Source organism: Lolium rigidum, chromosome 7, assembly GCF_022539505.1.
Source record: "Lolium rigidum isolate FL_2022 chromosome 7, APGP_CSIRO_Lrig_0.1, whole genome shotgun sequence".
In the NCBI taxonomy this organism is placed as follows: Eukaryota; Viridiplantae; Streptophyta; class Magnoliopsida; order Poales; family Poaceae; genus Lolium; species Lolium rigidum.
The window spans coordinates 124,734,301-124,746,160 of record NC_061514.1 but is presented as its reverse complement, the minus strand read 5'-3'; the positions used below and the strand labels follow the sequence as shown (position 1 = coordinate 124,746,160).

The 11,860-nt window shown below is 48.8% G+C and overlaps 1 protein-coding gene across 1 annotated transcript; it reads right to left on the bottom strand.

Annotated features, from left to right (window-relative positions):
* Positions 1–3,181: 3,181 nt before the first annotated feature.
* LOC124679431 (serine carboxypeptidase-like 7) lies at positions 3,182–10,492 on the bottom strand. Its single transcript, XM_047215187.1, has 14 exons — positions 10,323–10,492; positions 9,976–10,121; positions 7,324–7,400; positions 7,102–7,224; positions 6,487–6,592; positions 5,726–5,763; positions 5,125–5,226; positions 4,877–4,957; positions 4,394–4,549; positions 4,244–4,315; positions 4,052–4,170; positions 3,863–3,976; positions 3,628–3,673; positions 3,182–3,490 (listed from the first exon to the last, which is right to left on the bottom strand). Exons 1-14 carry the CDS (start codon positions 10,463–10,465, stop codon positions 3,407–3,409), a joined length of 1,407 nt encoding a protein of 468 aa, XP_047071143.1. The 5' UTR covers positions 10,466–10,492; the 3' UTR covers positions 3,182–3,406.
* Positions 10,493–11,860: the final 1,368 nt, after the last annotated feature.

Here is an 11,860-nt window from a genome sequence, read left to right as displayed (position 1 = left end):
GTCGGCGGCGCGAGCCTTTCTGCCTGCTCCCGGGTCCACACATCGTGGAAGTTCATCGTCCGGCGGGAGCGGCCGAGGCGCCAGGCGACCGCGACGTTGGTGCACGCCGCCTCGTGCGCCGTCTCGAACGTCACGAGCCCGATGCGCTCGCCGCCGCTGCGGATCTCGGCGTAGAATGTGCCACTCGGCCACGCGCGGTAGCCGGAGCTCGAGCGGCAGCGGGGCGGCATCTCGTCGCGAGGCGGAGCGGTGGCGCGGAGCGAGGTGGGAGGCGGAGAGAGGAGGGCGCGGCGATATGACACGCGGGGATGTGAAGCTTCCAAACGGTTGGGTGCGCGCGTGTGGCTTCTTATAGCGCACGAGCAGTCGACGTTGCAAGTTTGGCGCGCAGGACGGCGCAAAAGCGCACGTGGCATTTTCGCGCGCCCGCTGGAGGTTCGCGCGGGCTCCCGCGCGCGCCAAATCGGCAATTTATTTAGTGCAGGCACCTTTTGCCGCGCCTGTTGGAGATGCTCTTAGAGCATCTCCAGTCGCGTCCCCCAAACCGTCCCCCAAAGGGATTTGGGGCGCGCCGGACAAAAAAAGAGTTCCAGCCGCGTCCCCCAAAGCCCATTTTTGTCCGGCGCGGCCCGATACGGTGTCCGGCGCCCCGAGCCCGTCCCCGTCCCACGGGGACGCTCCGGGGACGCCGGACACAACGAAAGCGAGGCCAACCGACGCGGGGCCGACCCGTCGGCGGCACGGGGAAAATTCGTCTCACACTCCCGCCAAATCCCGCCGCTCCCGCCAAATCGCGCCTATACCGCCGCGCACAGGCCTCCCCAAAACATATCCCGCCGCCGATTCATTTCTCCTATCCCGCCGATTTCTTTCTCCCTCCCGCCGTCCACCCGCCGCCGCTACCCTCTCCCCATTCCATGGCGCCGCCGACAGCCCCCAAAAAGATGGCGAAGAAAGCGGCCAAGAAGCCGCCGGGCAATGCGACGATAGGGTCGAAAGCGCCGTTCGCGAAGCCGCGGAAGGCGCTGGCTGCGAAGAAGAAGCCTGAAGGAATGACCGAAGATCAATGGCAGCAAGATTGCCTGCGCCGGAAGCTATCGACGGCGGAGCGGAAAGGACGGAGGGCGGTGGAGCTGGAGAAGAAGGCTCTGGCGGCGCGCCAGCACCAGCACATAATGGCCGGGTGTATCGCCGCCACCAACGCGAGCCCATGGAGTACGTCCATGCCGGTGTACGTTCCCGGAGTGATCTCTCCGTCGCAAGCCGCCTTCTACAACGACGGCCCCTCCGCCACTCCCGGGTGCGTGACGCCTAACTTGTCGCCGCACTACCGGGATGCGCTGCCGCACGGCGGCTTCAACCCCAACAACCTCTACTCCCCGGCGTACGAGCAGCGCGAGCCGGGACCCGGTCCGGACGGCGACCCTTTCACCGGCCGCGGGGTCCGCTCGAATACTGACGGCGCCGGTGCTTGAGGAGGACGACGGGGTTGAGGAGGAGGACGACGAGGAAGAGGAGGGGTGGAGGGACGACGAGGAGGACGACGATGAGGACGAAGAGGGCAGCGACGAAGAGGACGACGAGGGTGCCGGTGACGATGATCTCGTGGAGGTAGACGCGGACGGCGTGAGGACGAAAGAAGAAGAAGAAGAAGAAGAAGGCGTCGGGCACACGAGGCCCGAAGTGGACGCCTCTGGAAGATCTTTGTCTGTGCGAGTCGTGGGCGACGGTGAGCCATGACTCCATCATCGGCGCCAACCAAAAAGGCGGGAAGTATTGGGCGAGAATCAAGGCCGAGTTCGATGAGCGCAAGCTCATCAACGGCGACTACCGAAAGTGACAATGAAGAGGAGCCAAAAGGCAATGTCGACGCGATGGGCCATCATCCGAGGCGTCGGTGAACTCCTTCCATGGGTACCATCACGACTTAGAGACCCGAGAGGAGACGAGCGGCGCCGACGTCGCCCAACTGGTACGACTGTTTCTTCCATAATCCGTAGCGCCCACATTGTGTTCGATGAAATGACTCTGCTTCCTTTGGTTAGTTTGATCGGGCCATGGATTTGTACGCCAAGAACTCGGAAGGTCACAAGTCTTTCCTGCTCATGCATTGCTATGGCAAGCTCAAAATGAATGAGAAATGGCGGCTGACGCGCTTGTCGCTGTCCAAGGGGAAGGACGGCATTGATCTGGACGCGCCGCGCGGCAGCTCGACGGGGCGTCCTCACGGCAACAAGGCTACCAAGGCCGCCTTGGCCGACGCTGCGTCGTCCGAGAAGACGCGGGCGTCGATCACGAAATGCCTCGCCGACGTCTCCTCGACCTTTATCTCCCGCGACAAGAAGGCCGACCAAAGGTGGGCCGAGCTGCTCAAGAGGCAAGAGGAGAAGGCTGGAGCTCAAGAAACGCGGGGACGACATGTCCCTCGTCGAGAGACGTCGACGAGAGGGAATGTCTCCCCGGACGCGAGCGGCGCACAACTTCTTCAAAGGCCAGATCCTCGACGACATCGAAGCCAAAATGGCGGCGGCGGACGCGGCGGCCACGGCAGCGGCATCGGCATCGGCGGCAGCGGCAGCGCAGCAAGAGCAGGCTGACGCGTCTTCTCTCGCTACACCTGCGTCGGCCTCCGCGTCGGCGACGGGAGCGGACGCACCATGCACAGGAACAGGCAGATCGCGACGAGGTCGTCGTGCCCGACGGGCCTGCGTCGACTCCGGACACGACGCCGTCGACCAACCCCTTCCCCTTCTTCTAATTTGCATGCACCACCGGTCTGTAATATGATCGCGCGCCCAGTACTTTGATCGATCGCCGCTACTCTGATCGCGACGAATCGGCGGGAACGATCTCTTTTGAATGCATCTATTTGAATTTCTGATTGGGGCGGCGTTTGGGGGACGCGGCTGGGGAGCGACGTCCCCCAAACGCGGCACGAACAAAACACGTCCCCCAAACACTCGATCCGGCGCGATTTGGGGGACGCGACTGGAGATGCTCTTAGTCCGAGATTCAAGCACGAACTGGAACTGGACTAATACTCCAGGCAGCTCCAAGAAAGGCTCTTTTTCTACTAGTGCTTTTTTCCAACTAAGTAAAAATTCTAGGTGACTATCTTTATAGGCTAACATCACCCCGTTGTACAGGCCATAACTTGCAGGCCGGATGGGTCTCTGGCACGTCAGCTGAACGACATTTCATAAATCAAATTGAAGACGATGTATCATGTATTGCTGGTCTGCAAGGTTTAATATGCTGAAATTGTTGCTCTCAGTCTGAATGATAAAATGTACGAGCCATATACGCATTCCAGCACATGCAAGATGAGAATTTGAGAACACAGGTATTGTACAGCAGAATTAATTTGTGCGCTGCTAACACTCGCTCATCCAATTGGAATCATGTTTCATAGAGGGTCACCCGAAATCCATCTTGTAAACATAGCAAGGCACTCCTTGGGCTTGTACTCTGGAGTAGTATGTCCAGCGCCCTAGATGGTAGTCCACGGTTATAATCAAACAGGATAAAACATACCACTAATAAGGATGGTAGAGTTTCTAATGATTTGGCTATGTTATATAATCTTACGGAAAAGGAAGAAATAGTAAAAGTATGTGAATGACTCACCTTCACGGTTGCGTATGTTAGGTTACTTGAGAAACTTCTTGTGAATCTAGAAGACAAATAAATCGGAGCGATGTAAGATAGGCAACTGCATAATGTTGTAACTTAAACAAAGCTGTACAGAACATTCACATGTCGATTTTTTTTCGTATGTTGAAGAAAAATATATTGGAGCAATTAACTTGATAATGAATTGGACCCCAAACAAAAGGCTCCCGCCAGTCATATAACAACTTACCCAGCAACTTGACCATCAACATACCATGGTCTCCAATCATCTGTGATAGACAGGTTAAGAGATCTTATCCATGCTTGTGTGCCGACGAAGGAAACCCCACTATCATGGTCGCCGCTGCAACATCAATTATACCAGATTGTCTTAATTTTAGATCAGATTGCAATACTATCATGATATGGAGAAGTTTACCTAAATATCAGTGCGGGATATCCTTCTCTGCGTAGCCTCAAATGAATCTCTATTGTACTCATTATATCTCTAGTGAATGGTATGCCGTGGTCACATGTTATCCAGTCCCCCTTTGTTCCCTGCAGTTCACAATGTTCATGCACAACTAGCCCCCAAACAAGATTCATTAAAGTATTAACGTGGAACTAGTACCTTGCGAACGCCAAGACTCTTCCTTACTCTTTCATCATTTGCCCATATATTAGATAGTTCAAGGGTATCGCCCTGCGGGCAAATTAACCAACATTAGTTTAGTGATCACGCACAGATAAAATGTGATGTTAGGGGATTTCTGTACTCAACTCTACACTTGAAGGGAAATGGGATATCATCGTCAGCAGAGTACTCCACCATGAGCCCACTTGGTCCACTTTTCACAGCCGCTTGCTGAATCTTGGGGCTCCGTATCGTGTTGCATGAGGGCTCCAGGACGTGGGACCAGTTGATATCTTTTGTGCACTATTTTTCCATTGTTAGAAATTAGTAACCAAAAGTTCTCGTATTTCAAACATCATTGCAAACATCAATGAAATATGCTGTATCTTCTGTCTTGCGCTGGCTGACAGGAAAAGATAGTATTCCCTCACGCTTTAGACAGAAACTAAGTCAATTATTTTGGGATGGATGGAGTATATGTTTTTTGCAAAATAATGACATATTCAACATCACACATGAACGCCTCCAGTTGAGAACTGTGTGATTCCTAGCTAAGTAGTTTGAATGGTCTTATTATAATTAATCACCACTAGTAATTTCGTGGATACTAGTATCAAAGGGAAAACTTACATTGGCGATAGCTTGGACGGACTCGGCACATAAAGCATTAGGTGGATCACTGTAATTTCCTCTGCAGTTCTCCTTTGCAGTCTGCGGGCAGAATTTCTTTGCATTTTGAGTATGATTTAAAAGTCTTGAAAACTTCAACCAAAATCAAATACAGCCCTCTACTTTAGTACTACTACAACTGGAATTTCTACTTCTACTACCGCAGCAGCTACTGCTATTATAAGTACTTATATGAGACAATGGATCACCTCATACAGTTCGTCTGATAGCATTCCCATGCCATAGAAAAATTGGATATTCCCGGCCACATCAAACCTGGCATCAGTACTAGGGTTGCCAGCAAAGTACCCCTGCAAACATTCTTCTTTAGTGATACAAATAAAGGCAGATGAACATTAGGCCTGAGCATACTTTGTGATAAGCCGGATTCACACTAGGCTAACATTGATCCCAGTTGCATTAGATTTAGATTAACTGATCTGAAAGATAGTTTCCGGAAAAACAACAGCAGGCATCTAAATAGTTAAAGTTTATAGAAATGCTTATTTGATTTTGAGGACTGCCATCTTTGTTCTTTGATGTACCTATTTACTTTTCACATGAACTCACAGGATGATTCTGAGCAGATACACTACGGCAGGTTGGTATATAAAACCCCAAATTTCGAAACTTTTTGAACTTTTCTTGAATTAATAAAGCTTCGGAAACTTAGGAGAATTCAATTTTGCTAAGAATTAACTAGACATGGACAGGGCCAACATACTTTTATTAGTTGAGAAACAGACCAATATAACCACGTTCAATGGAAAGCTTAAACATTTTAATTATTACAAATGGATTTCAACAAACCTTGAGATTAAGAAGGGGTTCATCGCCAGATTCTTTGTCTGAAAATGGTAAACTCATTTTTATATGTATGTTGAGTGTAACAGTGATGCACATTACGCTAAGTAATCATCATTGAATTTGTTGTGAAAAGTAAATAAATTAATCGCAAGTTCCCCGAAGAATTTACATCCCGGGTGATACGATACTCAAACAATAAAATGTGAGGGGCAACAACAACATGTTAATAAGAAGAAAAATGAAGCTAAATATACTGGGAAAAAAACTGTTTATGACTTTTACAAATTTGGTCCACCAAAAGAAGTACAACCTGGAATTTCAAATATCGGCATCCAACTAAAAATTTCCCTAATGTGTAACTCCTTTTTATAAAGTTTTGATATGTAATAATTTTTTTTTGGATTTCCTGAATAACTGGTATAAATTAAGCAAAACACTGAATCTGTTTGGGAGCTAGCCGATTCGTAGAGACTGGATAAAGTCTAACTGCTATCACATAGACTAGCAGTTTCCCATGGAATTAACTGATTGAATCCAAAATCCTGCTATAACTTCAATTGAGTTTTATCTAACGAGCTCAGGAAGCCCCAGGATCAGCGGGAGGTGGCTCGGTCAGTGCATTAAACTAAACTGAAAAGTCATGAGTGCTAGATTTTGGCTCCACAACAATATGAATACTTTAAATTGTATCTGTTAAGATTAAAGGAAAAAATGTGCTTCATAGTACTGGTTCATCATCTAAACAACAACTACAAGAGTCTTACTTGATATATCGATTTCCAGGGCAAGAGTGGGTATCGTAATACCACAATAGGATTCACCACCAACATATAGTTGATTCGAGAGGAACTGGGGGTGCTCATGTAACCACTGCATTTAAGAAGATAAGAATGAAAATGGAAGCATATGTTACTTTGAAAGATGTTGAATAATGGTCTATGTTTCTCAATTCTCATAGAAAACATTAAATTCCACTTTAACTAGTGTTGGTTAGATCATGGGTCCAGCTGAATAAAGTATTACTTTAAGATCTTTTTATCTTGGTTTGAATGAGATAGAAGGTCGACTCTGCAACAAAATTTAAAAAGTATTTGTTTGGGATACAGAAATTTCACAATAATATAGAAGAAATTGATCAGGAACAAATTAGTTTCCCTGTTACAATAAACTGTTTAAGGTAAACTTTGTAATTCAATATGGCAGGATTTACATCAGAGAGGAGATATATGCAGTAGGATGAATTCGTTTGGGTTGAATTTCACAACATGTCACAGAAGACTTGAGAGCTACAAGTGTAGTCTTGTATCATGACTAACTACGAAACCTCCTGAGTAGCTTTGTCAAAAGCATGGCAGTGTGAGAGATGCAAAGGCACTGACCTTTTTCAGGAAGATGACTAGTTTTTTTACCGCCATAGTATCACTAGATTTGAGGCCTTCCTCTGAAGTGGCATAGGAGAACCCAGCCCCGATGGGGCTATCAATGAAGATTATATTGCTTAGCTGCAAAATTATGCAATCCATCAATAGAGAGATGAATATTAAGGCGTAATTGTATTCGAAATGTAATGTTTACAAACAGGAAAAAGATTGGCAAGATACCTTGGTCCATGTCTCAGGTCGGTATAGCAAAGTGGGGAGTCCGCCTCTGTACCCTTCGACGTCGAACTTGAAGGGGCCTGTATGCACATTTCAGTATCCATCACCAATGGATTGTCTTGCAATGTTGCAGAGCCATAACCTCTCAGCATTCACAGGAGTGACTATGGCACAAATATTCCCCCAGAAAAACTATGACACATTATATATGCTTGTGTGTTTGAGAAAATTAGGCATACACTGAATACTGGCTCGCTTAAATACCGGACCAATTCCCCTATTCTCACGATGGGTACAATAGAACCTGCTGAATGCTGATTGCTGAAGGATCACAGGGGAAGCCTTGCATAACTGAAGTCTGAAGAGGTAGTGAAAGAAGCAGACAGCAAAACAAACCTCCCGTCTAAAAAGCCTCCGCCATTGCCTCCTCCCGTATCCTGCAGCGGCGCGCGGCCGAGCAAACGTGGCAAGACGGGGGCGGCGCACTTTTCCCCCGGGCGCAGATGGCTGCCAAGTCCATGAACCTGTCGCTCTCCCCAGCCTCCGGTCATCCTCTGCATCGACGACTTCCACGGCTCGCCAGGCTCTCTACCGCTTCCGCCGGCTGATGCCGCTGCAGACCCTGTTGCTACTTGCTACTCGGCAGCTGCGACGGCGCTAGGGCTGGAGGAACGACGAGATATGAAGTGGAGGAACGACGAGATATGAAATGGGTCTGGTTCGAACAGAGAGGACGATGTAGGACTATCAGGAGCTCCATTTCCAAACCAACCTGCCACTGCGAAAATGCACACTTCTGGAAATTTGTTTTTTTTTTTTTTTTTTTTGAAAAGGAAATTATATTCCACTAAACAAGCTGCACAGCAAGATCGCTGGCAAGCAATTCGATTACACAAGCAGGAGCAGTGTCCACCCAGCTGGATGAGGAAGCACTGCCCTGGTAGCCAACCTGAGCCAGAGTATGAGCTACATTATTACAATCACGGCGACAGTATGTAAACTCTGCATTGTCAAAGTGCAGAAACTTCAAACTCCGCGCCTCACGCATCAGGACACCAGTATCCGCAAGATCATAGTTTCCATTGTTGATGGCTTCGATCAATGTGGTGGAATCAGACTCAAAAAGTACTCTGAACATACCCAGATTCGATGTACCTTCCATAGCAGCAATACATGCCTCAGCTTCGCCATGAAGGGCACTTCGGAGGTGATTCAACTTTCCCGCACCAGCAGCTAGGAACTCCCCATCATCGGCACGGATTACATATCCGTAAGATCCATTTTTCAGCTCCGGGATGAAAGAGGCATCAAAATTGACCTTAACAAACCCTGATGGTGGCGGCTCCCAATTACTCTGACCCGGCTGAACCTCGGCCACTTCTGGAAATTTGTTATTCCCTCTATACCGATTTATTAGCATATTGCACAATTCAAGCGAAACTTTGACCATTTAATTGATAAATAAAATATAAGATATATATCATAAAAGTTATACCATTGGATTCATATTCAAAACAAGTTTCCAATGATATAATTTTATATATTTATTGACTAAATTAATTATTAAAAATTTCTTAAAAAACATTCTTGCGGAATGATGTGATTCATTATAATACATAATACTGTATTTGAAAAAAAAATTGTAACATTATAATACACATTGTGTGATTCAACTTTTATTTTAAAAAACAGGCTATTGACGCTTCCGCCCTTCCGTACTACTCTCCCTTATCTTGGGAGCACTTACTCTTGTACAAAACAGTTGCCACCGTGTTTAGAAAAACGTCATTATGTTGTAGGCTGTGTGCCCTCATGATCATGAACACTTGGAAAAGAAAACACCTCACTAACAAGCGTCGAAAACCTAACTCCACCTTGGTCAGCATCAATGACGGTGTTGTTCCCCTCCATTTAACCCTCATGGTGGGTTCTTCAGCTCACCTAGCATTGTCGAGTTTTTTTGGATCCTCCGGGAGAAGCCCAAGCTTCCAACTTCTGTGTGAGCTGTCATCTGCCTTGTCGCCTACTCCTTCGAAATATCAGCATATGATTCATTGCCTTTGTCAGAAATTCTTTTGTGGTGCAAGGTTATCCTACCTAGCGGGAAGGGTGACAGGTGCAAGGGTTGTGGTGTCAGGTAATGTGGTGAGAGTAAGTTGTACCGATGGCTCTGGAAACTATCGTCATGTTGTATAGGGTGTTGGCTCTGGTCACTTGGACGGCCGATTCCTTGACCCACTTGGTAAGTGTCCTCGAGGTCATTGTGTGTACTGCAGAAATTTCGGAGCCTGAGCGTTGCTCCGGAAACTACAATGATGTCGCATCGTGACAGAGCTGCCGACCAGGCTCCAAGAAAGATGGGAAGTTTAGAATGATGGCGAAAAATGTGAGCTATGACCGAGATGTAATGGTTAAGTGATAAAAATAGCAAACTGTTTCTTCTAGTGTTTTAGTCTACTCTTCTATCGCGATGACTGAAAATGTTCTATACCCCCTTGTGGGCTTGTCCACTACTTAGACAAATTCATGACCTTCTTTTCGAAGCAGTGTGAGAAACAATTTGCAGCTAATTAAGTGTTTTAGGCACATGTCAGAAGCAAGTTACCATTTTTATAGTCGAATTTGAAGCAAGCTAGGTATTGGCTGGTGAATTACCCATCTCGTAGGCGAGGCCCAAGAGGCCGGAGCAGCCGGGTCCGCCCTGCATCCACAAGACCAGCGGGTCTCTCGCAGGGTCCTTCTCGGACTCGACGAAGTAGTAGAAAAGGTGGACGCCATTGCTCTCGTCCACCTCCACATACCTGCAGCCATGCAGAGCGCACACCATAGACAAACTAAAATAAGCGAACTGCTACAGCTGCCAGCAAGGCTGCATTCTGCAAGCATGGAGCATGTGTATCGATCGACACGGTCTTGATAAATTAGTGTTCTCGCTTGATAATTATTCTATGGAATGGAACCTCTTCAGTTCATATATATTTAGGGAAAATAAGACGGGGTACCCGGTTTCGAGGGAGAAGGGGAGGGGGCCGTCGAACCCGGGCAGGTGCGTCACGGCGACCGGCGACGAGGCCACCGGAGCGAGGAGGCAGCAGAGGCAGGGGAACAGGAGCGACCATGGGAAGTGGCGGCTGCTTCTGGCCATGGTGGCCGTGCTGCGGATGGTTGTGTCAAGTGTGACACGACGGATAAATCAAATGGTGGCTGTGTGCCTGCCTGTATATAGGAAAAACGATGTAATCATGTCGGCTTATCCAACTTACCAAATGTGGGAGAACGAAGTTTCCTATCCCTACGCAGTGCAATCCTGTCCACTTGTTTCGATCTTCTCTCATTCCTCTCTCCACCTGATACGCTGCAGCTCTTTTTTTCGAAAAAAGCAGCTATCTGCCCCTTCCATCTATTATCGCTAAGACTAATCATATTTACAGTATGCCACTATGTTTATGTGGTATACTCCTCCATTCACAAATATAAACATTTCAAAATAAATTAGATATACACCATAATGAGTGAATCTACACACTAAAAATAGTCTAAATACAAACCAAAATAGATGAACCTACAAAAAAACATATTATATTAATGAACAAATGGAGTATTTATTAGGTTAGAGCATCTCCAGCCGCGTCCCCCAAAGCGGCCTCCAAAGGTATTTGGGGCGCGTTGGACAAAATTTCGTTCCCAACCGTACGCCCCAAAGGCCCTTTCCGTCTGGCGCGGCCCAATACGGTGTCCGGCGCCCCGAGCCCATCCCCGCTCCACAGGGGACACATTGGGCACACCAGACACAAGAAATGTGAGGCGGGAAGTGGCGGGACCGACGCGTCAGTGAAACACGAACGAAGCGTCGCAGCTTTGGCTTAATAACGATGGAGGGGCAGGCGAGACGTCTCGTCGGCGCTGCGCAGCCTCCACGCATTGCCGGCGTTCGCACGCCACCGCGTGTTCCCGCGCTTTCTTCCCGCCGCTTCTAGCCTGTTCCCGCGCTATCTTCCTGCCTCTTCTGGCGACGCCGGCGTATATAAAAGGCATCCTCCGCTCAATGGTAGCCACCACAGCCGCTGGCACCCCTTTCTCCGCCGCAAGTACATCCCTCGTCGCATACACACCATCTGCGCAACGATGAACCGCGCTCGCGCCAGCCAGTTCCCTCCACCACCCCTCCACCACCTCCACCATTGCAGTTCGATGTCGACCTGGAAGCTGCGGAGAACGAGGCGTGGGAGGAGGCGGCGCTGGCGGACACCATAGCGGTGTTCGACGCTGCCACGACGGAAGAGGCATGGCGCCGTCGGGCAGAGGAGATAGGCGAGTGGCGTGCAGAGCGTGAGCGCCTGCACATGGAGCGGGATCTCCAGTATCGTGAGCGACGGGAGGTGATCGAGCAGCGGCGGCAGGAGGCGCAGGAGCGTCAGCAGCGGGAGGCGGCGCTGGCGGCAGCGGAGGCGGCCTGGGAGGCGCGGGCAGATGCGTTGGCAGCGGAGGCGGATGCGTTGGCGGCGGCTGTGGCGGCGCAAATGAAGGAGGAGTGAAAGGA

Bases quoted from the DNA above. Each gene is read 5' to 3' on its own strand.
- LOC124679431 (XM_047215187.1), bottom strand. From the start codon at position 10,465: ATGGCCAGAAGCAGCCGCCACTTCCCATGGTCGCTCCTGTTCCCCTGC. The intron at 10,122-10,322 runs GTACCCCGTCTT...GCATGGCTGCAG, and splicing joins CCCTTCTCCCTCGAAACCGG to GTATGTGGAGGTGGACGAGA. The intron at 3,674-3,862 runs GTAAGTTGTTAT...TTTGTCTTCTAG, and splicing joins GTTGATGGTCAAGTTGCTGG to ATTCACAAGAAGTTTCTCAA.